General features: G+C 39.8%; 2 protein-coding genes across 3 annotated transcripts; both read left to right on the top strand.

Moving 5' to 3' along the window:
* Positions 1 to 14,065: 14,065 nt before the first annotated feature.
* On the top strand, positions 14,066 to 17,823 carry LOC112571217 (lazarillo protein-like). Its single transcript, XM_025250072.1, has 7 exons — positions 14,066 to 14,385; positions 15,327 to 15,457; positions 15,801 to 15,895; positions 16,028 to 16,243; positions 16,414 to 16,434; positions 16,737 to 16,760; positions 17,116 to 17,823. The coding sequence occupies exons 1-7, from the start codon at positions 14,260 to 14,262 to the stop codon at positions 17,202 to 17,204; spliced, it is 702 nt and encodes a 233-aa protein (XP_025105857.1). The 5' UTR covers positions 14,066 to 14,259; the 3' UTR covers positions 17,205 to 17,823.
* Positions 17,824 to 19,250: 1,427 nt separating this feature from the next.
* Positions 19,251 to 22,245, top strand: LOC112571314 (NPC intracellular cholesterol transporter 2-like). Of its 2 annotated transcripts, none has more exons than XM_025250224.1 (5): positions 19,251 to 19,538; positions 19,894 to 19,972; positions 20,619 to 20,726; positions 21,230 to 21,414; positions 21,857 to 22,245. In XM_025250224.1, the coding sequence occupies exons 2-5, from the start codon at positions 19,894 to 19,896 to the stop codon at positions 21,941 to 21,943; spliced, it is 459 nt and encodes a 152-aa protein (XP_025106009.1). In that variant the 5' UTR covers positions 19,251 to 19,538; the 3' UTR covers positions 21,944 to 22,245. The 2 variants fall into 2 exon arrangements, with proteins under 2 accessions (XP_025106009.1, XP_025106010.1); XM_025250225.1 differs by having other exon boundaries at positions 19,940 to 19,972.
* The last annotated feature ends 2,992 nt before the right edge of the window (positions 22,246 to 25,237 follow it).

Consider the following 25,237-nt stretch of genomic DNA (forward strand, 5'->3'; position numbering starts at 1 on the left):
AATGTTTGTTCCTTCTCATTCATAAAACTGTCCGTAAAATGTTTTGCCTGTATTCTACTAAAAAAAAAAAAAAAAAGAAACTGTTACCTAACACAGTCCGTTAGTGTGGACCAACCTGTCTTTAAAATGTCTTTGTTAAAAATACTTGCTTAAAATCGTAGACAAAAATCCTCGATTTGACAAAAAAAAAGTGTGGGTCTGCTTTTTGGGAACAATTGTTACCGAACAAAGGCGAAACATTCATCAGAATAAATAGCGAAAACGCAGATTTTAATTTTTAACTTCAGCAAGGTGCAACGACAAAGAGTTTTAGTGCTTTGCGGTAAAAAATTGATGCGGAGCAACATTTCAGCTTTCTCCATTGACAGCCGGCCATTATTGTTTGACCTTAGCTTTAACTGGAGACGTAGAGCAGATAGGCTTGTATTTGCTTTTCAGCAGCCCAAAAGGTAAAGGAGAGGTTTTCAAAACACATGCATCGTAGCTACAGAGCCAATCACAACACCAGCGTTTGGCGACTCTGATGGCAGGCAACAGAGAGCGCTGGCTGGTCGAGACGGCTTCGCTTCTTTCTTGTTTGAAGACAAAAGTCCCAAACCTTTGGGAGCGCGTGTCGAGAAAGTACAAAATCGCTAGTTGTCACGTTTCGCGTGTTTGCAGATTGTTTACACACCGAAATATAATGGGGTTGACACATTTGGAGAGCAAACATCGGAAGGTCGCCTTATAAACATGGATATGAGCTAAATGGAATGGGTAAAGCCTGCCTTCGATCGCCCCTGCCCCGTGAACAGATTGCAAATGGCGGTACTTCCGGTTCAGAGCCAGGGTCGGAACTGTACGCGATCATATCATATTTTCAAAGCTTTCAAATCGAAGCTCTATCGGTTTTGTCAACACGGTCAGAGCAGAGTTTCATTCTGGCAAACATTTCCACTGGCGACACGTATCTGAGAGAGCCGTCTCCAGAGAATGAGGTATTAATCGGGTGGGAAGAAGGGTGGTGGGGGAATTAAACATGAGGCGAGCTTGTGGGTAAGTGCACATACAAAGCAACCAAAATATAAATCAGAATGTCTAAACACAAAAGGAAAAAAGGATGGTTAACTTGATGGAATGGAAAGACTGATTGGCATTGCAATAATCAAACGGGACAGCAAAAAAAAAGAAAAAAATGTAAGGGCGCACAAATTAACTTTGACTCTAATAATAGAAAGTGGATTGATTTTGTATAGTCTGCGTGTTTACATGTGTATGTGTGCGTGACTGCTTGCCTGCCAGTGGGCATGACAACGAGCTTAGACTGACAGAGACTTGGACACGGCAGAGAGAATTTGGAAAAGGACAATGAGGAGGAGGTAAAAGGTGGACATATGTTCACATGCACGAACCCTCCCATGATGGGCGCTTTCACGCCCACACACACACACCACACGTAGGAGCACATCCACACGCATTTGAACACACATAAATACATCAACACCCAACATCCGGAGGAACAGACTGACATCCAAAAGAGAGGGGGTGGTAGTGTGATACTCAATAGGAAGAGGAAGCCTTGACATGGCCGGAATAACCATGCAGACCTTTCAAAAGAGATCGTCGGGAGAGAACACGCATAAGCTGGTCGTAGTGCTCGCTGCCCTGATCGATGACACACTCAATGTGTGTGGCGATGGCAGAGTTTGCAGTGTTCTCCATCGCGTGCTTTCTACGACAAGTGTTAATTACTGCGCCGCCTGACTCCACGATTCTCCACAGCTCTCTAGCTAATCCTTAAGCTCATACTTTACCCAAGTCCAGAATAAAATTAACAATAATGGGGCTTTTGTATCTATTTCTGTGCCTAGCGTTTCCTTTAAAGTTCCGTATGTTCCCCCAAGGGATTCCATGTCCTCGCCCACCAACCTGTCAAGTCTGACAGTCAAATATCAGCGGTCCGACATTATCAATAAGTAAGTTCAAACATGTAATATTCTTTTTTTCTGCGTTGTGTGGGCTGTCATGTGATAATAAGTCATCAGATATTATTAGCTGAAAATTCTTTAAATCATTCTCTTACAGTTAATCTACTCAGGTAAGATGTATTGCGATAGGACACAACGCTTGTCCCTGAAATGTAAAGACTTTTTTTTTCAGTCTGGATGTCTAATTTTACACGATAAAAAAGCATCCAACAGATTCTGTATATCTGAAAATAGTTTCTATTTTCGGATATGTATTTATTCTGGTCCAAATTAGAACGTATGACTGTACATGCGCGTGTTTGTATGAGAGAGAGAGAGACCATAGGTTTTGGTTCCTTTGCATGATATGGTCTCATTATCCAGGATAATTTCTTTTGGATAGTCCAAAGGGATCAATCTACAATCTAAGGAAGTTTCCATAATCAATCTGTAGTACTGCAAGGATATCATAAATATTCAGTTTCTAATCAAACATCGCTTTTTCACTCCCACAAGGAGTCTAACTGTTGGATATCTCAGTCTCTCTCTTCCTCTCTCTCGGGACACACACACACACATACAGACCCACTGCTCCATCTATACCATTACAATTCTCACCATTCCTCACCTTTCGACGATAAAGAAAACAAAATAAATACGAAGACCGACCACATTCAGGCTGCTCCACCGAGATACAGCAAGACATCCACAACATGCTCTCTGTAGTGCTCAACACGTATCGCTCGTCGGCGAAAAGACAAGTCAACAGTCTGAGCTCTGAAGCTGTATTGAAAATCTCTTCTGCCACTTGATTCTCCGGAGTCAGCGGAGTGGGCCGCTACACACGAGTTCAAACAGTCGGCCCCGTCTGCTCTTTTCACCGCCGGCCATCGTGCGTGGGGCGGCTTGTCCGGGGCTCGAGCGGTGGAGAGGCGTTTGAACGTGTCCTCCATGCCCCGCTCTTTAAGATGGAGAGCATGTTGTTGAAATGGGCGGGAATATCAACACATTTATCCTTCAAGGCAAGATTATCGGGCGAGTGCGGGCCGAGCTTTCTGCGCCTAAAGAGAAAGCAAGGGACAGAGAGAGAGAGAAGGAAAAAAAAAAACGATTACACAAAATGTTTAAAACGATTGACTATTTCAAGAGTGAATAGCATGCTCAATGGAACACAAGTCTCCGACTTAAGTATAAGCTTCGTTTGAGAACCTGTGAGGATACCTCTTGAGGAAATCACGTGTTTTTAAACGATTTTCAAAAGGTCTGTAAGATGACAGGATGAAATAAAATGTCAAAGGACACTTTTAAGACCCTAAACATGTGTCTGGGATGGGGTAGTGATCTCTTTTCAAAATCAAAATGGCGCATTTAAATATCATGTATCTATTTAAAGCATGTATACTTCAGTATTAAGTGCACAAAGGGAATGAAATTAGGGCAAGAAGTGTACTTGTGTATTGATGTACATGCTCTGTGTGTGTTTGAGAGAAAGACCTTTTACTGTTTTACAAATTTGACAAGCGTGGATCGCACACATCTCTAACAGGAAAATGACTGAACCTCATTGCACTTTGTTCCTTCGCAGCTTATCAGGTTCCGAAACGCACGCAAATAAAATATTTCCTGCTTAAGCCCGCTTAAACATTCATTTTCGCCGCGTAAATTCTCGGCCTGCAATCCGCTGCACGACATCCGCGAGGCCAAAGAAATCCAAAAGGGAGAGATAATGAATCCTTCTGACATCTTTATGGCCACCTACATTGTTTTCTCTTTGAACCCGAACCTCGGTACGGTGACCAGCCCGTTTAAGTGGTTTAATTTTTCGTATCATCTGCAGGATATTCGTGAGCCTGTTGTATGTTGACAGAGATTTTGCACAAACACCTGCTGCAAAGAAGTAGTATCTGTTCCCGAAAGAAAAACGAAATTACAGCAGTACCTGTCGGCCATCGTCGTCTGCATCTTATGGCGCTTACGAACCGAGGTCTTCTCGAAGGGATAAGTCAAGAAAGTATTACCCACGACAAATACAGCCATCGAGAGATAACATTTTCACAGCTTACTGCATGGTTACGAAATCTGTCCTCGACTATATCGCGGCGATAAGTAAGACACAAGGGTGTATGGGGCCACCTTCTTAGAGGAAATGCTTGCCGATTTCTTCGATACAGTACCCGGGCAGCTGTAGCGAGGGGTGTAAACTTGCAGACGGTGGACATAATGATACAATTTTACGCCCAGCAGCTCAAGACCTTGCTGCCAGATCAACACCATTAAGCTGAAGCAGAAAGCAGGCAGGTCACAAAAATACAATCAGTTAAAAACACCCGGCAAGGAACAGTCAATGGCAAGCAGTGTACAAACTCTCTCCTGTGTCCTGGTAAAGGCAATAGAGCAGTGACTGAGGCAAAGCAGGTTATAAATCAAGACATGAACAAGGCTTTGGACGCCATCATGTCAGCTTAGACTCCATCTCTCGGCTAACTCTTGCCAAACTTTCTGCACCTACCAACATCTACGCAAAAGCAAGCCAGGCACGGTAAATTACATTGAATGTTTTTAAGGAAACTGAACATAAATTTTTGTTGTGCAATTTCTTGGAAATCTTGTCTCGATAAGAACATAAATACTGAATTTATCTCCTCCCATACCCCAAAACATATTCATTCTTTTTTGTTTGTCTTAGGCGAAGGATGTACAAGAGGCCTGCTTTTAAGAAAATGTTTTTCATGTGTAACCATTAAAAAAGTACTGTTTACAAGAATTGATGCAAAACATTTGTCAGTGTTTTGTACAGAAGATAAACCAGAAGAAATACAGTGTGTCTACCGTTCAACTCGGCTCCATTGAGTGTGGTTCTTGTTAGACCAGCTGAGTTGTGAAAAGATACATTTACAGAATCCATCTTGTGAAGCTGCTTGTTTTCAGGCTAAGGTTATAAGTTATGTTTCCCTCGGCGTGAGGAGCTATTGCCGAGGTTATGCTCCCGTGGAAAATATGAGTAATGTTGCATAATTTATGCTGCCGTCTTTTAAAATGTCATCCAATATATCCCTCCGCGAGGGCACTGGGTGTAGGTGTCTCTAACGGACAAGATATCTACATTTCTTCTTCTTGCTTTCTTGATGTCGAACTGTAAATGCTACGCCCTCGTAGATGATGAATAGGACGTTTTAAATTTTTAACAGAAAGTAAGAGATTTAATAAGTTTTTAAAAGAAAGGAAAAATGTCTCGACATCTTCACGTCTATTTGTGGATGCCGCCGGTTACAGACATAGACGGAGGAGAAAGAAGCTGAATGAGGGTGTGACTATATAGACATGAAGGCAAAATGGAATGTGGAAAATAGAAGTAGAAGAATATAAGAAATTGGAACTTTCTACCGTTTTTTAATGCATGCTTCTCTTTTTGTGTAAATGGAATACTTTGTGTCATATTTCCAAACTCAGACCGACTTACAAAATATCTTTTACCTGACACAGAACAACCTGCCTTTTGCATAGTCTTGCTAACTCTCCCATGTGAAATAATCCAGACACTAGCACGGTGATTCCATCACTATCGAGTCTATTTTTAACGACAGGTAGAAAAGATGACAAGAGTATTGTCGGGGTTAGCTTCTGTGGTGTAGAGAATGACAGTTACTGACATCGATAAAAAATTATTGCTTCTGATTATTTACACACCTACGCCTTTAACTCAGCTGTTTGCTTGTTTTTAACAGCGTGTAAAATTCGCATGTGTTTTATTTTCTGTCGTATCTCAACTTACTGACCTGCATTCTGTCACGTCTGCTGTCGGGACACTAGTCTCTCATGAAGGGTGGGGTGGTTTTACCAGCTACTAAGGTTTATATCACGGCAAGACAGCCAGCCCTGTAAAGGGATCCTATATGAAGAGAATGAACAGAGTGTCCGAGACTAGATTCGAACCCAGGACACCCAACCCTCACTGTATTGGTGACAGGCGCTAACCATTGCGCCACCGGACCGCCCCAAGTCTCTCATGAGACAAACCTTCCATGATTGTGATGGTTGTGATGCTCTCAAAGAGGTGATCACCAGGGTCACTTTAGCATGATCTCAGAGTAGATGAATAATAAATTGTTCTTCTAGAAGCCTGTCAGTTTCTGAGCGCTGCTGCTGGGTATTGTTGCTACGAACAGCTTGAGACAGTCCCAAGCTACAAACAGGTGTCGCAAAGACTTAGAACTAGAAATGATGTATAAAGGGTAGCGTACGCAAGAGCAGTTAACCTATAATTTTTAAAAAATCACGATAAACTTACCTGTCACTTTTACGCCACGTCCGTGAAAGGTAAGTGTTAGTAAACAGGAGAGTCGTGCCAAGGGCTGACAATCGACTTTTTTTTTTTCACCGGTTAGTCCAGTTTCTTCCCTTTGCATTATCTCCCATTATTCCTCTCCCACACCCCACACCCCCATCAATTACCGTCTTTTGAGTGCAATTAAAACTCCACATCTTGGTGGAGAGCAGGTACTGTGTGAACTGTTAGGCTGAGAGATTTCCACATGAGGCTGAATACAAAATGAATATTACAAAACCACTTTGACATCCTCATCATCGTCATTATAATCATTAATATCATCAGCAATTTCTTTTAAATGTATTCTTTCCAGCAAAGTGTTCTGAAGCTTCTGGCGGAGTTAGATGGTATTCCCTACTCTTGCCTATGAAACTTTGTCATGACAATACGGCTTGGGTACGAGAGGTAACTAAGTTAAATTTTCAAGAAAAAAAGGTAAAACAGAAATGTACCGTGTGGAGGGAGGGGTAGGAGGAGGAGGAGTGGGCAACGAGAATGTGAAACGTCTGTGTCAGATCGTGGTTGGCGTTCACAAAAATTAGTGAGCAAGCGAACTCCCTATTTTTTGGCCATTACAAAATGAGCACTAGAACACCTGACATTATTTATTGCCGCCATTGAAAAGGTTCTATGGAGTGCAAACTATAGTTACGTAACATTTACGACCCCACACGTCACGTGCGAGGGCTGCTGCTGCTCAGCGTCTGAAGGCGGCCATCAGAGGAGAAGTAGACGCACCCAGTCATCAGATGTACCCGGGGTTTTCTTTTAGCACTTCACTTCAAAATATGTGCCGTCACATAAACAATTATTAATGCCGTTAGCAAATGTCATTTTGCGGAGAAGGGTGGGGCATAGAAGTAATTGTGTGGTAAGATGCGTCTATATTTTTATACGACGATAGATGACGATAGATAATGACAAGTAAAAAAAAAGATTTACGCCAGTGTACTGCCTGTCCTTTGAGTGATGGACAGTTCTCGAGTGTGCTAACTGCAGGTGGGTTTGCCTCAACAACAACAACAACGACGACGACGACGACGATGAATAATTATATCTTGGATGAAATGGGAATATCTGAAATCAATAAAACAGATGAATGTATATGAAGATATGTTTTTCATCAACAGACTACTTTAAATTATCATCGAAAAGAAACATCAACACCTAAAATCTCTTCTTGTCTCTAGCTTTAAAACATGGTAAGGTTATAGGACGACAGGCCGAAAAAAAATCTATGTATATGAAACAGGTATGCAGACAAACAAAATAATAAGAACAAATGAAAAAACATTCATGGTTCAAAGAAGAAATAGTGTCAGAATCAGTATAAACAACCGCAGTACCAATGTAAGTTAGAAGAACAACTAAACTCAAGGCGGGAGGCAAGCTCATGGACAATTCTTTTTTCGACGAGAGTTTTTTTTTTTCCTACGGCTAAGGGGCAAGCGCACCCTGAAAACTGGTAAAAGAAACACAAAAGACAAAAGAACTGTTTCCTGCTGGGTCGCACACCTGACCAAGTTGAAACAAACTGCTGCACAGCCGCCGGCTCTAAGCTCCTCATCAAAAGAGCATTTCTACAAAAATGCGATGAGTTGTATCTGAGCATTACACGGATTACAGAAATAACACGGATTAATAATAAAAAAAATACAATATAATTACCTAATTTTAATATTAGGATGGAACATAAGCATTGAATATGAGCATATTAGAGCTCGCTGCTAAAGGTGGTCCTTGATAATTATTATATTGTAATTCTATTCGTGTATTTGCTCGTGTACGTTGGTCAATTTTCCCGATGTTAGGTGCATGGGGAGACAGAATGTCGGACAAAGTGCACGGCGCATGTGCAGAGCTGGGCGGGGCCAGAAGCTGGAGTGTGGGCGATGCCGAAATGCCGGGTCTGTGAGGTATTGCTTGCCATCAGGTCGATTGGTGCCGTTCTCCAGGCACGTGGTGCCCTCTACACGGCCTCCACACTTGGTCTGTGATGTCTGCCCGAACCTTCTGGTCCTCCAGGCTCAGCATCATGCTGGGACAAACTTCAGGCCCCTGTTACACAATACGACAACTCTAAGAAAATCTTACACATCCCGCCATCAGAGGACCAATGGGAGTTTTGTTCCATTCAAGAAATTATTGTTTTCTCCCAAACCTAATATTATTGCTAGATTCGGCTTCAAAAAAAGGAAGGATGTAGGATGTGCCTAGTATTAAAAAGTACGCTGTATACAAATGTTTGGCAGCAACTAAAACATTAAGAGAGTGAAACACTGCGCAGCCTCAACCCCGACTTCCGGTTACATCTTTGTGTAAAACTCTTACAAACACGTGAGGCGGTCATTTAGCATTCGGTCTGTTTCTGACTTTTGACATTTATCTGCTAGAGACCATGCTCGTGCGCATGACACTGAAATCCTGAAGTGAACATTTTCTATGGTCAGAGTCGAAAATGAAGCAACAAAAAAGACTATCACTTGACTGAAATAATTCAGTGTCCACGAAGAACTTCAGGCAGTGAAATGTTCCCAACTGCGAGTACTGCCCTCTTAGTGTCGACAATAGTTGTGTAAAAACAAAGTAAGAGAAAAATATTAAATGTACTGAAACTTTAAGCTTCAAACTAGACCAATAAAACTTCAACAAAAATCTGCGCTACTTTCCGAAAAAGTGCCAGCAAAAAAGCCACTTCTCTATATTATATCACAACGATGAGTTTTAATTAGAGAGCTTTTCGTCGCAGCCCTTGAAGGAACATCCCTGTTCACATCAAAAACATTCTGTCAGGAAACTGACTGCATGACCAGTCAACACTCATGATCGTTGCACGTGCTGTGACGGCTGCAGCTTCCAGACAACGCCAAAGCATGGCTGACGGATCACCTGCCCTGCCGGAAGTCATGCAATGAACCTCACATCCTTTGATCGTGCAGGTGAATAGAGTGTCGGGCCAGCGCCTTTTGGGATGCTGCTTCGTCGGTCTTTTCCAGTAAAAGTGTTGTATTGTCCATGTAAAAAAAAAAAATTACAATTGTTTATTGAAAGGTGAACTTTAGTCAATAATGAACTGAATCGGTTTGTTCTGAATCAGTTGGCAAATTGAGAGGAAATAATTTAAGACAATAGCCTGTCTTTCGTGTCAAAAAAAGTGCTAAAATCCTGGAAATGGATTTTTTTTGGTAGTTTTCCTGTCCGTCTTCGTTTGTCTCGAATTTTGGTTGTCTACTTCTCTGTCCAGTTCTATTTTTTCCATTCTCAAACTAACCATGCAGCTATGACATTTTTAAAATTCAGAATCGCACCTGACTTCGATTAGTATGTTTTACGTGTCTGCATTACTCTGAAGCCGATTTTTTTTTTTTTTTTTGTAAACCCCGAGTCTTGTGTCCCTTTACCGGTGCTAATAGCATCGACGACAAAGACGACGATGATTGCCGTGTCAGTTGCTGTCCCACGTCACTGAGGTTCATCGACGTTCAGCGCGCGGTGAGGCGCACGACAAAGTGTGGCCGTCGGCTGGCTTTTTAGTCGCTGAATTATCTGTACAAATACTCGCTATCCACGCTGCTTAATGCATGTTTGCCCATTTGTACCTGCAAAATGCAAAACACAGCCTCTCGTCCATCTATCGTCCTCCCCACCTTCTCTCTCTCTCTCACAAGCGAGGAAAGGCACAAAGTCACTCTTCCCCTCTCTTGCTCCCTCCATGAAGCGTGGAGTCTTTCTGTTACTCTCTTTCTCAACCCAGATGTCCCCACATTTCTCTCATGGAGGGCTTTGTCTACATGACCTCCCAAGAACCGAGTCCTTTGTCCTACAAGCACATTGTCCTTCGCTTGCAGAGCACAGGTCTATGGAAGGTCTATTAAACAAAGACTGGACTCTCACTTCACCAATGACTCTCGTGCCAATGCCGTCGTGGTCCTTTTGTAGTTTTTTACATAATCTAATTCCCTTTAATTCTTAATCCATTATTTAATAGTATCTAATACTTAATTCCCGGCTTAATACTGTATAATACTAAATGCACTACGCAATGTGCTGTAAAATGTTATTTCGGTATCGCCTGGGGTAAATTTTAATTTAAGGGGTTTGGGGGATTGTTGCTGCCTGTAACTAATGGGATATCACGGGGAAGCTGGTGATCTTGCACGCAGGTGCCCTTATGCAGAGAAAGAACAGAGTAAGGAGGTATAAAACTAGCAGCCAATCCTCATCATGTTGATGACAAGGGGCTTAGCCGTTACACTTCAGAACCATCCTAAACGTTTGGCTAACCAAATGTCTGAAATTTGTGGTATTATCGTTAGATGTTTCTTATGGTCAATGATGATGATGATGATGATGATGATGATGATGATGATGAGGAGGAGGAGGAGGAGGAGGATGTGATTAAAACATCGAGAAAAATGTATTTACCAGATGTGTGTATAAATATACCTTATAAATGAAACAAAATATTTAAACTTAATGATGTTGACGTAACCGTATGCCAGAAATGACCAAATAACAGCAAATAACAATTCAATGATGAATCGTTCAATGTTTGTTGAAGCGTGAGTCAAGTTATAGAACAGATTCATTTCCCCGTATAATAATAATCGCAGGTAATAATTGTTTCAACAACGAGTACCTGACAAACGTAGTTAACTCGTTTTTCTGTTGAGGTGGAACGTAGTGTACATCCACAGACTCACAATTAACACTAATCAAACCGTTTTACTCAAACCCAGAGGTCGTGACTGTCGGGTGTTCCCTCACTCTCAGCAATGTGCACCAAACGTGATGAAACAATAGAGAGACACTGCCACTCGGCGAACAAGATGACAAATGTTCACATTCATGACGAAAGTCGATTTTTAGCACCTGAGAGTTGTTTGTGAAGGGAAAGAAATTGTAATTGATGGCAGTGTGAGCACGACACGAGAATCATGAGAGTTCAAAGCTTTTTTTTTTATCTCGACAGAGACAGACATAAAGGTCTGCTGCAGTGCACGATATTTTAAGACTAGGTTGTGTACAAAATAGTATTTCCACAAATCTGAGGAAACAACCTTTGGACTGAAGTCAACAAAAATTCGGTTCATGGTGTATACACAAACATTGGCTAAAAGCAATCTGTTCATCACGGCTGCTATTTTTAAATCAAATTCTAACTTCAGACGACTGTAATTAATTCCCTTTTCAAAGTGGGGAAAACAGTTTCTTTTTTCAATTGCTTCGGATCAGGTTTATTTATCTTGCAATGGACCTAAATGTAAGTGGTAAGCAGATGGTATAGACAGAAAAAAAATCAAACTGTCTAGCAGCAGCTTCAGTATAATAAATCATCTCCATATTAATCTCGAAATCGCTTATTGAAGCCACTCCCTTTCCTCCCAACAACATGACAACCACCCGACGAAGACCATCATAAAATGTTTACTATTTATTTTTTATGTTCATTACGAGGGAAAGAGCAGATCTCGCCTACTGCCATCTCTCCACCTGTAGTAATCCAGCTGTGACCAAAACTGTAACGGAACTGAGCGTCAAATGAAAAGGACATCAATCGAGTGTTAATGCGGAGGGCGGGCAGACAAAAGAATCGACGATCTCCATCCCTGTTTGTCAATATTTGTTTCTCGGGCAAAATAACCCTCCTTTGTAGCCTTGCGGTCCCCATTTCACGAAAGCCGTTGAGTGGAAGCGAACTCGTTACCTTTTGGAACAGAGGCCTCCGTTCGTCCCTCTTCGCATCCCCCGCCACAGTGTTAAACTCCGACCTTACGAGCTGATCTCTGACCCTCAGAGGTCACGGCTCGTCGGTGAGGTCACAAGGTCCGACACTTCGTTCCGATACGGCCTTCCTGGAAGTGTCGGTCATTTTTCTTGGCTCAGAGGACGGTCAAGCTTGTCCTGGGGACTGTTTGTCGCCGATACAATGGCCTTTGGCCGATATTATCTTTTCTTTCTCCCCTCCGCGGCTATTTCTTCCACTCGGATGCGTTTCCCCCTGCACTTGCTTTGAGGATTGTTCATTTGGGACTGAGTGTGGGTTTGAAAGAGGCAATTAAAAGCATGTCTTAATGGAACGGGACATTTCTCACACTGAAGTTCCTCGCTGGCTATTCATCTACGATGTGACAAGTGGAGGAACTCGAATATGCCAGAACATGATGAATTTCCATTGTCTTGGGGGAGACTAGTTCTGACCATTGCTGGGGATCTCAAGCTGATTCCAGTGAAAAATCATTTAAAGGGCAAGCACACCGATTGTGACAGCGTTAATTGAAATGCAGATGCAGTACTTGAAACTTTCTCTGCCTTTTGGTGGCAGGACAAATATATCGCTTTTTCACATCTGTCGGAGGTTCGGCTGTGTACAGGGATATTTGGGGGGATCGGTCATGTGACCACTTCGTCATGTCTGTCAACATCTTCCCTGTAAATGTCACCTGCTACACTCTAAGGAATTCTTTCCCTTACTTTTAATAACAATGTTTTTTTTCCCCTATAAATACGACGCACTCGTTGTTTTTTCTTATCGAACTCATAAAAGTTTTTATTCTGTCTCGATGTTTCAAGACCTTGTTTGAACTTGTGTGATGCGTTGTGACTGGTTCTTATTAACACTAAGCAACATAAGTCGTGATTGTGTAAGAAAACTCAGAACACTAAGTTTTCTCGGGTAAACATTCTGGAATACTCTTTGCTATGTTGTCAGAATAGCTGATAATTCAGTTATCATCATAACAATAATAGATAATAATAAATAAATGTCCTGTAGGTTTAAACAATACACCTAGGAATAATCATCAAAATAGCAGGTTTATGTCCTTATATGATTTCATTAAGTCTGTTTATGTTCCTCAGCTATTTACCATGGATACAATATACGAATGATTGCATCTTCAACATAAACAGAGGTCAGTGTTTTTTTAATTGTTTAAAATCACACCCGTTAATAGGAAAAAGTTGTGAATGATTTGGTGTCGAGTCTTTTAGAACTAAATTCTAGGACCCAGTGGTCACCGAAATAGGCAACACTTGAAAACAATAGAAGACCTAAGTTAGGAAGGTTTTAATATAAACTGATTTGGTTTACAGACTGCATCAAACACCGTAATACTATCATGTCTTCATGGAAAGGTTAACTTGTGCGTACACATGATCTGGTAATGTGTGTTGACTGTAGTACTAACATGCGTAAAGAAAACCCTTCATGAATTTTGTTTGGCCCCAGGACACGAGACGAATTACCCACGGTACAAGAGAGGCAATCCATGATCGACAGAAACACCAAGTGTAATAACCTACCTTGCTTCTCGCTGCAGCTTCTTCAACGGTCTGGGCAAAATATTATGTAACAAATGTGTAGCTTGAGTCTTATTTCAACATTCCGTGTTTACTATTTAGCATCCCTCCCCTATTAATATGTGTGTGTGTGATCAGATACCATTGCTTTATTCCTTGTGGAAGGTTTGACCTTTTGTACAGACATTTTTGAATATTGCTTCACGCCCAAAACTTCTAAACATTGTAGCAGGTAAAATCGTGAAAAGACGAAGTCGTAAGAAAAAAAAAATTATTTTTTTTTTTTTGTCATCGATTGATAAAATCTTTACAGTCTGTAAAATGTAATTTTAATAAAATGTAATTTTACTAACTGCTATTTTCAGAACTCCATAAACATGGGACAACATCTACCAGCCAATATAGTATATACTATGATTCTGGACCACATCAATCCACTAAGCTTATACTACAATGTCAAACTAAAGTCAGAAACAGGAACATAAATATCCAGTTGGTGGTCTTGTGGATTACGTCTATTCATTTAATGTTTGAAGAACAAGTCATTCACCGGTGAAATGCCCTTACATTCGCGTTTGAGAAATTAAATACCTTTGTGGGTCAGTTATTTTTAGCATGCGAACGTTAGGTGGGCATGAGACACAGTGACACACGTTGGCACTTGGTGGCGGTGCGTCCATCCTGATGGCTGTCCTACGAGTTGTGTCGATGTTGGTCCTGTTGTGGTCACCGGTGTTGCAGAAAGTGGGATGCCAGGCGCCGTGTACATTAGAGGATGTTGTCACTTTGTCCGACTTCAACTTGACGAGGGTAGGTTGCCCATATGACCTCTCTTTCGCACGTTTGGTTTTAAGATCAGGTACATTGCTGAACTTACAAGGACTTTTTTTTTTTTGCTTCTTATATTTCATATTTCTCAAGCCAGACTCTACACATTACTGCAGACATTGCACAACAAAGTAAGACAATATTTAGCTAATGCTCGGATAGGTCTACGAATAGCAATATGCTGCCAAATGTCCATTTTTTTAAAAAAATGTAAATAACCGAGAGAAATACAAGCTGTTAAACGGGTGAAGCTGAGTCTCGTCAACCAGACCTGACGACCATTGAGCTCACCTGACCTCTTCAAATAAAAAGTAAATACGGAATTCTAAAGATCTTTGCTTCAAGAGCCAGGAGCTCGCTCTTGATATTTCTTTCGGTGCGGCGACACTCGCTTTTCTTCTTTCAATCATTTTAAATTTATACTTTCAGTAATCGTGTTGCTCTTCATTTGAATCACGTGATTTCTGACATAATATATCTACCGAGTACTAAAGCCTTGAAAAATGATATGGAAGCGATTCCGAAATTTTGATGTGTACTTGTGTCATTGCTCACTGACCTGTGTCACATTCATTGTGGCACGTGACTAGGACACTTATAGACCTGTAGCCTTTAGTATTAAATTACTACGACTTATTCGTTAACAAATACATCCTTCAGGTCTTTAAAAAAGGTTACAAAGTTTGAGGTGAGAAAGGCACCTTTACTGACTCCGCGACGCAAGATCTTTGTCCTGGTGCGATGGTACCCTGGGTCGGTTCACTTCTCTTTAAATAATCTGGATCTTTCCGATTCTCCAGAGATACCCATACTAATCATTTGATTGCTAGTTTCTGCACGAACATTGTTTCATTGTTTCTTTCAAGGCATGTCTTCGGATGAATTCAGTTCCGCTCTTCAAAGATCGCAATGTTGTCTGTCAGTTCTTAGGCAAATGGAATGAGGTCCAGTGGATTGCCCCTGCTTTTGAAGATCAGGCCTCGATGTGGACCGACTATTACCACGAGTACAACTCTGACGACTACGGTCAAGTCACGGGCTACTACTCTGGCAAGTGAGTACCATGAAAGGGAAGGTAAGATGAATGCATCTTTGGGACCACCAGTACTTTGATGACTAATATACTGAACGTAAATTTTATCAACCACACCATGAAGGTGTATTCAATGTGATTTTGAGATGTTAGTTCTTTTTCGTCATTACTCAGCTACAACCCTCGGAATTAGCGCTATATTAAATAATTATTATTATTATTATTATTATTATTATTATTATTATTATTATTATTATTATTATTATTATTATTATTATTATTATTATTATTATTATTATTATTATTAAGCCACATCAATAATTTCATAAATAAATCTAGCAAGTGCTGATATATTATACCACAGGAGCCCCAGTACAGGCCAGTGTTTCATCAACGGTGTAATGCTGCTACCGACAAATAACCCTGGAAAACTATTTCTCTATCAGATCGGTTCCAAAAGTAAGTATAAAGAAGCCTTATTAACTAACACCCGACATTTGTTAACAATCCGTTATTTGTGCTTCCGTAGCCACTGCTAACATCTTAGAATGGAGAAAAACATAAAAAATAGACAGATGGACATTGTTTCAGGCATGATCGACTACTGGGTGCTGAACACGGACTACACGAGCTACGCCATTGTGTACAGCTGTGTAGCCCGCACTAACAACACATGCGACACGGCGAGGTCCTGGTTGTGGGGCAGAATGACATCACTTCCGGAGCAAGTGAAGGAGAATGCAAAGACTGTTTTCCAAAATCTGTGTATGAATCTTACCCTTCTCTACTCCACTACGTTTTCCACCAGTAAGTATTATGTTTATTTATTTCATCTAAGTATTTTTTATTTCTTAAATTTCTGCACAATGATCAGTGTAATATAAGATACTTAAGTATCTTGTGAAAGTGCCTTTTATACAAAAACGAATTTTTTTAGTTTCTGTTTAAAAGAAACATACTCTGGAAATATGTTTCAGGCTGCGTCCCACAGAATAAAGGTAAGACTTCTGAGAGACTTTTGTTGGCTTCATTATTTATCTAACCATTCAATTAGTGGAAATGCCAATGGCGTTGCATCTCATGGTTCATTTATTCTTTTGAGTTACCGAGTGTCGTAGTCAATGTTTACAGTCCAATTATCTTGTAACCAGTAAATGGTCGCGGAGGTTTCTGAGGACCCATGTGGAATATACGTGTTAGACAAAATGTCTGCTAACAATCCTGTTAATTCTTACCTATCTACCGTTATACTTTTGATGTCTTAAATAAATAATTTGTGAATTTTTTACCCCTTTTCCAGATCCATGTGCGTCGGGAAGCCCAGGTAAAGTAACTTACAGTCCGCTGTACAAGTTGAACAACACAGCTAAGGGCAGAACTTAAAATTTTTCTTTATGATTCTTAGAAGAAGACTGTGTTGTTGTGTTTACTGAGTCTAACCAGTAGTTTTTGGCTCGTATGGAAGGATATGTTTAAATAAGTAGTTATAACAGTTCAACAATTCAGCTGCATTCACTGATAACAGAATAATAAATAAATAAATAAATAAAAAGCAAGAAATGGAAATATAACGTTAGATACCATAAATACAAGACAAACATAAAAATATTGGAAAATGCAAAGACACACACATTCAAAAAAATAATCACATTATTTTACTGACTTTTTGTCGATTGCAGGATTGGCACAAAATGGAAGACATACATGGCCGACATGGATAATATTTTTTAATCATCTTGCTGTCTTTACTTGCCTTCATCTGAACTGACAGCATACGTTGATTATTCATTTGCATGTGTTAGAACACATACTGACAGTTTCTCTCTCTCTCACACACACACACACACACACATAAATAAAGTTTAGTCTTATACTCAGCTTTAAACAAGAAAGACGAAAATGTCAAAAAACTCCTAAACAGCTATCAATACGAGTGTAGTACAACATTAAAGTATCTTATACAAGACTAATACAGACTTTGAGGTGCGCAATTCAGACACAAGGTTCACGAAGTTTGAACAACCCACTGATCCTCAAAAACCGATGTCGGGTCATTCTTTGAAACTGGTAATGTCAGCATTTGATTTTAAACAATACTCCACGTGCATATAAATTCAGACCACTCTACAAGTCACTATGGGTATTTCCCTAACTGTGGCCAATGGAACACCTGCTGTTTGTGAGCCTGTGTACCTGGAACATAGATAAGACACGTCCTTCTGATGTTGTTTCAAGTTGCACCGACCAAGGTTAAAGGTTACAAGAAGTGCCGATGACCGAACGAGCAAAGTTATAGTGAACCTTAAGAAGCCATGTTGAGGAAGTGTGTAAGGAAAACGAGCATGGAAGACACAAAAAAAAAAAAAATAAATAAAAAAGAACTTTGATATTAGGAAGTTATTTAAACTGTTTTCAAAGACAGAGCGAGAGAGAGAGAAAGACAGAGAGACTCTTCAGTTTTTATTTTATTTTTCTGCATCAGTAATGATTTAATGTGGTTCTTTTAAAAAAAAAAGATAAATACACGTTCGAACTCTAAAGAGTAGTAACAGTAAGAAAGGGGCGGTTGGTGCTTTACAGTTTACACCAAACCAACAGGTAAACCTACATCACGACACAGCAGACGGGCCTGAAAGCACGTGTCATATCCAGATAAGTCCTCTTATAAGAGGCAAAATAAACGAATATGTAGATCAAAATGTATTTATGAAGCAGCGGATGACATCACAGAAATTTAAATGATTCACACAACCTCTTAGTAAAACATTTTCCAATTTTAGTTAGAAAGTTGACTAAATCATGATTAATAACGGCAACCTGTATTATTTAATGAAATATTCTTGTTACGCCCCCACATCTCTCCGCTTCCTTTTCCCAAAATAACCAGTAAAATAAATGATCTGCGGACACATACTTTTAACATTGATGCATGTTTTGATGATGATGACGATGCAAGACGTGTTGTGTTTAACGCCTCAAGGGAAGTAACCAGAAAATACGACTCACCCCTTTGAAAAGTTGTCTTCCCTGAACAGTTCTTAGAGGAAACTATAGATTGTGCAAAGAAGTTATTTTTTCGTTCCTTTTAACGCACAAAAACACACACGCCCGCCCGCATGCACACATTCATTGAAGGCACCGCCATAAAGAAGTGTTCACTTTCCTGTCCAAGTACAGATACGTGAATAAATATGAATTTGTATGCACTTGTATTCGCTGTTACCAACCCCAGCGGAACCTTCGTTCAGCAGCACACTTCAGACTTGAACGACCGAGTGTTCAGTCAGGGAATGCGAACAAGAAGACTGCGGGTTTCAGATCCTTCTCCAATGTAGCCCCGCTTTTGTGGAACTCGCTTCCCCTCTCAACCAAGGAGTCTGATAGTATTGCATCTTTCAAGAAAAATCTTAAGACTCACTTGTTTAAACTTTTTTGAAGTTTTCATTTGACCTGCAGTTTGGTGGCTGCTGGGATCACCGCGCATTGAGCGCATCTTTGTGATGCGGATACTAGCGCGCTACAAAACTACATCATCATCATCATCATCATCACTTAGTTGGGATGTTTGTGTGTTTTAGAGTGAGAGAGGAATGTTATGCAGTAAGTTTTATGAGCTGCTTGTAAGCTGCAGATGCGTTTTCTGAATGGTTTGTTTGTTTGTTTTCAAGTACTTGATATACTTTAAATAACTTCCGACTTTTTATTCGATCTGGAACGATATATTACTTATTTTGCAGATCACACCACACATCACAACGGACCTGCTCATCAAACTGAGTTCAACGGTCTCCTGTGTGTTTTCTGTGTCAGTGGATGTGTGGAAAGGAAAAACACAAAATAACTAGAAATTGTAAACATTGTCGCAACATGGATGGAAACAAACGGCAATCAGCAGACGAAGAATCTGTGAATGGCGGGAAAGCGCTGCACAGATCTGGTGATGAGTGAGCGCGTGTCACGCCACAGCGCCGTCTGACGTCGTCTCGGGCCTTATCTCCCCCTGACTCACTTCGCTGCTCACAGGAAAAAAAGTATTTTAACAAGTTTATCGTATTTTTCTATCATCAAGGAGTTTTTTCAAAGAAAATAGAAAGCTTAGAAGGTAAACTGTTTTAGCTTTATATTATATATATATGTGTGTATACTTTAACTAGATCTGAAAAATCTACGACTTGAAAATGAGATCTTTTGTGTCCAATGTGACACTCTCAAATCACGAACTTATATCCCCATATATATAAATTATTATATAAATTACATATTATATATTATATTCCATTATAATATTATTATATTATAATTATATATTACATTATATAAATACACGTCCATGCTCAAATGTATTTATCTTTATAGAAATGTAAACGTTATAAAATAAAAGATTTAAATTATTGTATTTGAATTTTTCATTTTTGGTATCGTTGAACACTGAGAACAGTCTTCGCTTTTGTGGTTAGATGAAGATGAAAGTTCTGCTACTTCTGCCCGTTCTGACCGTTTCAGAGATGGTCAGCATATACAGGGAGTGTGCAGGCGGTAACGTAGAGTTTTAATTTCTTAATTTTTGTTTCTTGATTGGGTAGTTGTAAAATAACGTAATTAGATTTCTCATGGCATATTGACATCTTCCTTTCTCTCTCATTTAGTTTAAGCCTCTTCCAATTGCTTTCTTTATTTGCTGTCCTTTATTAGAATTTATTTTATGTCTAATTGCATACTTTGTCTTGTTTTAGGAGCACTCTATTGTTTGTAGTTAATATTATTAGTATCTCTTGTTATAAATTAATATTTATAGGCATATATGTGTGTTTGTTTGCTTCCGCTCTAGCTGCAAAAAAAAAAAAAAAAAAAATGAAGGTGGCTTGTCTGTGTTTGCAGCTGTATACCCAGAAAGAATCTTGCGTACATATGCAAATTATCTGTGTATATATTACGTTTTATTTTCATAAGCTTTTGCTAAGTCGATAGAAGCTTTCGTCTTACGACGGAAAAAGAAAATCTTACAACTCTTACTGATGAAAATGAGTGTTTATCAAAATACATGATAATTTTTAACTCCTTTAAATCTGCGGGGGTCTTCTACTACACTCTACAATAATGTTTTTATTCAGCTTATAATTTGAGGGGAGCTCACAGCACTGCGCACAAAATACTTGCAAATGCCGCTTTTTTTGTGTTATAGGTCCTTTGGGTGCAGTTCAGTCTTTGGATATAAATGTTGATTGTTCTAGCGGCGTCTGTCGTCTGCAGCACAATCACAACGTCACTCTGTCCGTCACCTTCCAACCTCGTGAGTAGTGAGGGAGCCGTCAAGAAAGTAACACATGAATAACAACAGTCAGTAGAACATAACATGTCAGTAATAAAAGAGTCATTAACAATGCAGCGCGGTTTTCGTCAGCCTGTTCCTGGATGACGCAAGATATCATGATATTGTTATTGTCTGTCAGTATGTATATTTTATGCCATTAACCAAACGATTTAGACGACAGTTTTTAACGAGTCTTTGGGTTTAGTGTCTTGTATAGACGTAATGTAAATAGGACATGTCTAACGTACCGATACATAGTCGTGTCTTAGTTTAATTAATATAAAAGAAGAAGGAAAATAATACATTATTTTCTCACATCCCAGAAGACTGAACTGAAACTAATATTTTCAGAATTTTTTTATTGTCCACACAGTCTCTCTCCATTGTATGAAATCAGATAGAATGTCCTAGACTTTACCTGTGTGTGTGTGTGTGTGTGCGCGCGCGCGCGTATGCGTATATTTGCGGATTGGTTTTTTCAGAGAAAGACATCACAGAAGCAAAGAGCTTACTGTTCGGCATTATAGCGAATACTCTCAAAGTACCAGGTCCTTTTCCCGGCATGCCCATCAACGCCTGCCAGAACATCGTTGGTGGCTGCCCTGTGACAGCTGGCACTACGCGCACCTACATCTCCACGGTCTTTATAAAGCCCTCGTATCCAAAGGTATTTATGTTTGTTAGACATTAAATACTGTGTGTGGGCTTATATATCTACAACTCATCTATATCCTTAGTAGATTCTGTACTCTCATATTTCGACATTTCTAAATATTAGCACTAAGAACTAATTTTTGCAAATAATTTTTGCAAATATCTAGCGTTCCTTTAAAATTAAATCTGTAATTAAATTATTTGATTTTGATGAACTGCGCAGGTTTGTCGTTAGAAAAAATAATATGCTTCATCAAAATAACATGCTTTTTCCCTTTCTGCTAGCTTCAAAACAAATGAATCTTTCCCACCCTCTCCGGGTTCCTACTTCACTGATTCTCTAAATATTTTGTCATTATTTTAAAACTTAATACTCGTTTACATCAGTGACTTCTTTCTGGTTTTAATTGTTAATATATTATTTTTTCTACAAAGTGTATTTTGTTGCTTTCCAGATTCGCCTGGTGGTTCAGTGGGAGCTGCGCGATCAAGCTGATCAAAAGGTTTTCTGTTTCGCTGTTCCGGTCGAGATAGCAGCCTAAAGACACGTTTCTCACAAGAAGTTCACACTTATGCATCATGTTTATAAACAGTTGTTGCTTCGTTAGCATGGCTTAGTGTTGTGTCTCCCTTTTTCAGAACATCGGCAGCAACTGATTTTTCAGTTACATAGCAAACCATACAGTGTTGAAAAGTAATCCTTCTGAAGATATTTAAGGATAAATGTAAGGAGAATATGTCATGGTTAAAGCAAATTGCTCATTGTTTCAACGTTGTGAAATCATAACATTTTCATTATATATTTAGAATTCAGAATAATAAATCTTGCAAACACGCAAAAGAAGTTACGGGTTAATCAGAAAAGTGTTTGCATGTACGGCTGCTGCTGGTGCTGCTGGTGGTGGTGGTGCTGCTGCTGCTGGTGGTGGTGGTGGTGGTGCTGATGCTGCTGGTGATGGTGCTGCTGCTGGTGGTGGTGGTGCTGCTGCTGGTGGTGGTGGTGATGCTGGTGCTGCTGCTGGTGGTGGTGGTGCTGGTGGTGATGCTGCTGCTGCTGGTGGTGGTGCTGGTGGTGATGCTGGTGCTGCTGCTGGTGGTGGTGGTGGTGGTATGTTAGAATTTGTATGATGTTATTTAGAACTCTGTTGTGAGCAGACATTGTCAATGTGGTCTATCCATACCACATGTAGAGCTTGCTTCCATGTCTCTTGTTTTTCAAGACCACATCAGGGGTTGTATCTGTCTCATCCTCATTCTGTAAGGGAATGTTTAGACTGTAAACATGTCTGACAGGCGACAATCACATCTATGCATGTCAGCAAAACTTCATGGACAGAGAGGCGAACACAGTTCTTGATAGCAGTGTGTGCGTGCCTGTGTGTGTGTAGAGTAATAAGCTTCGCAAAAGGACCGAAAAAATAATTTCCTTCCACGATCTTTATAATGTATACGAAAAATATACATCTACTTGCACAGCTTGTATTATAAGAAGGTGGCATATATTACAAGGGTTTCTCATTTTGTCGTATATACAAATAACTAATTTTAGCGCAATACCGATCACTGTCAAACTCGTCATTTTATCTACATCTATGGCTCTGACAAATTATTCAATAATCTTTAAAACTATTTCTTTTTGCTGATTCCCGATGTATATTTTCAGCATGACAAACAAGATGATACCATGAGATTACTGTTACTAGTAGACGAAGCACTGATTTCTTAAAAAGAAATTCAGCTCCAAAGGACAGCCCTGAACTTTTTGTTGAACTTACCAAGGACGTGATCGGGAGATGTGTCGACATCACTTTGTTAGGCGATGACTGGTCGTACTTAAAGTGGGGTATGGTTTGAGATTACAGAGCAGCAGACATGAGGTCTCAGACCATTTTTCCTCGTTTCGTATCGCGAATCGAACAAATGCCAAAGAATTTTTGTGGAGTGTTCCTGGCGTGATTAGCGAACTCTGTAGCTTTGGATGCACCGGTAATAGAAAGGCCGCTTACAGCAGACGACACATGACGTCAGAGTCAATGCTATTTTTATCCGGATAGTCGAGGCTTTTTATTTCGCTGATTGTAGCGACGCCTGACGTCATGCCCTAGCTACGTCGTGTCGTCTGCTTGAGTGCTGAGTCTGCTGCTTGTTGTAGCAATGGGGGTGCGCTGTTCTTTGCCACCTCCCCACCCTGACTCGCGACAAGGTGAGTAGAGAGTTGTAAGGTTAGGTGACTGAGAAATGTGTTCTTGTGGTAATAAAAATATTCGTGCACAAAGTGTGTGTTTGTGTAAATCGTTGGTTTGATTTAATTTAGTTTATCTACCTAATGTTCATTTTACTTAGAATGATGATAAATGACTTAAAATTTCATCTTGTCGTATGTGTCTGACATAAAACTCAATTGTTTATCTGTACAGAAGTGCTAACATTTTAAGAAACGGAACTCTTTTTAATTATTGTCTTTCTATTTTTGTGTGTCGTCGATTACTATTTACTTGTTTGGCTTCATTCTGGTTTTCGTTGTTAATATATTTTCTTTCTCCAAAGTGCGCTTTTGTTGCTTTCCAGATTTGCTTACACAATCTTTCACGATCAAGCTGATGAAAAGGTTTTCTGCTTTGGTTTGTCGTTGAGGTCGAGACAGAAGTCTAAAGACACGTTTGTGCGAGGCCTTTTCTTGTTCATGCCTCAAGTTTTCAGTCGTTGGTTGTCTCGTTAATCGGTATGGCTTAACGATATTAGTTTCTCCACTTAACAAAAAGATAATATTACCAGCTGAGGCAACTGATATTCTAATCACAAAGCAAACAAATATTGAAAAGTAACGCATTTTTCACAGGATGTTAGCGTTTAAGGAGGAATAGATAAAAGAGTTTCTCTGAATGTTTTATATGGTTGATTGTTAATAGTTTTTATGTTCTGACACCACAACATTGCCACGTTTATTTAGTTTTTTTTCAAACTTCCTCAGGAAGACATGTGTCACATTTTCGTTCAGAATTAAAACAAATCTACAAAACACCTATAAAATATTGGAATAGTATGAATATACGTATTTGCGTGTGCAACTGATGCGCATGGACATAATAGCTTGATAGATACAGTCTTGGGTTGGTAGACGCTGTACATGTGAGTTTGCCTATACCATGTGTCTCGCCTGCATGCAGCATGTCTCCTGTTTCTTAAGGCCTAATCAAGCATTTTATTTCCAGACCATCCGCATTCTGTGGAAGAAGGAACACAAGCACGCCACAAAGTCTCTTACAACTGCTCGTTCTCCGATACCAAGCAAAGAATAAATTCCCTTAGAGCTCTGTATCTGCTGTTTTCTTATCTCTTATCTCAGAGGTTAACCCGCGGTTCAACACGATCAGGCACCGCCTGACTAAGTGAGATCGTCACGCAAACATCACCCCACCATGTCTTTGGACATTTCAAGTCAGAAATCAGGATTATTCTCCTTTAATGAAAGAGGTCTTTTTGGGAAATGGCTTTAAGTGCTAGTAATAGTACTTTCTCCACTTTTTCTTGTAGTGCCTTGCTTGTTTCACCACTGAAATACTGCCTCTAAAAGTAACAAATAAGTTCTAAATGTAACTTGCTTCCTTGTCCAAAGCCAAAGTTCTGTCCAGAATGTTAAGGCTACTGGTAGTCATTGGTGGTCTGTGTGTTTTGTTTGCTTAGGTTTTGGTTTGTTTGTTTGTTTGTTTGTTTGTTTGTTTGTTTGTTTGTTTGTTTGTTTGTTTGTTTGTTTGTCTGTCTGTCACTTGCTTGGACTATGTTTCGTATAAGTTCATTTTGTTTGTTTTTTGTGATGTCACTCCTACAAACCACTG

This window comes from Pomacea canaliculata, linkage group LG8, assembly GCF_003073045.1.
Source record: "Pomacea canaliculata isolate SZHN2017 linkage group LG8, ASM307304v1, whole genome shotgun sequence".
NCBI classification, from domain to species: domain Eukaryota; kingdom Metazoa; phylum Mollusca; class Gastropoda; order Architaenioglossa; family Ampullariidae; genus Pomacea; species Pomacea canaliculata.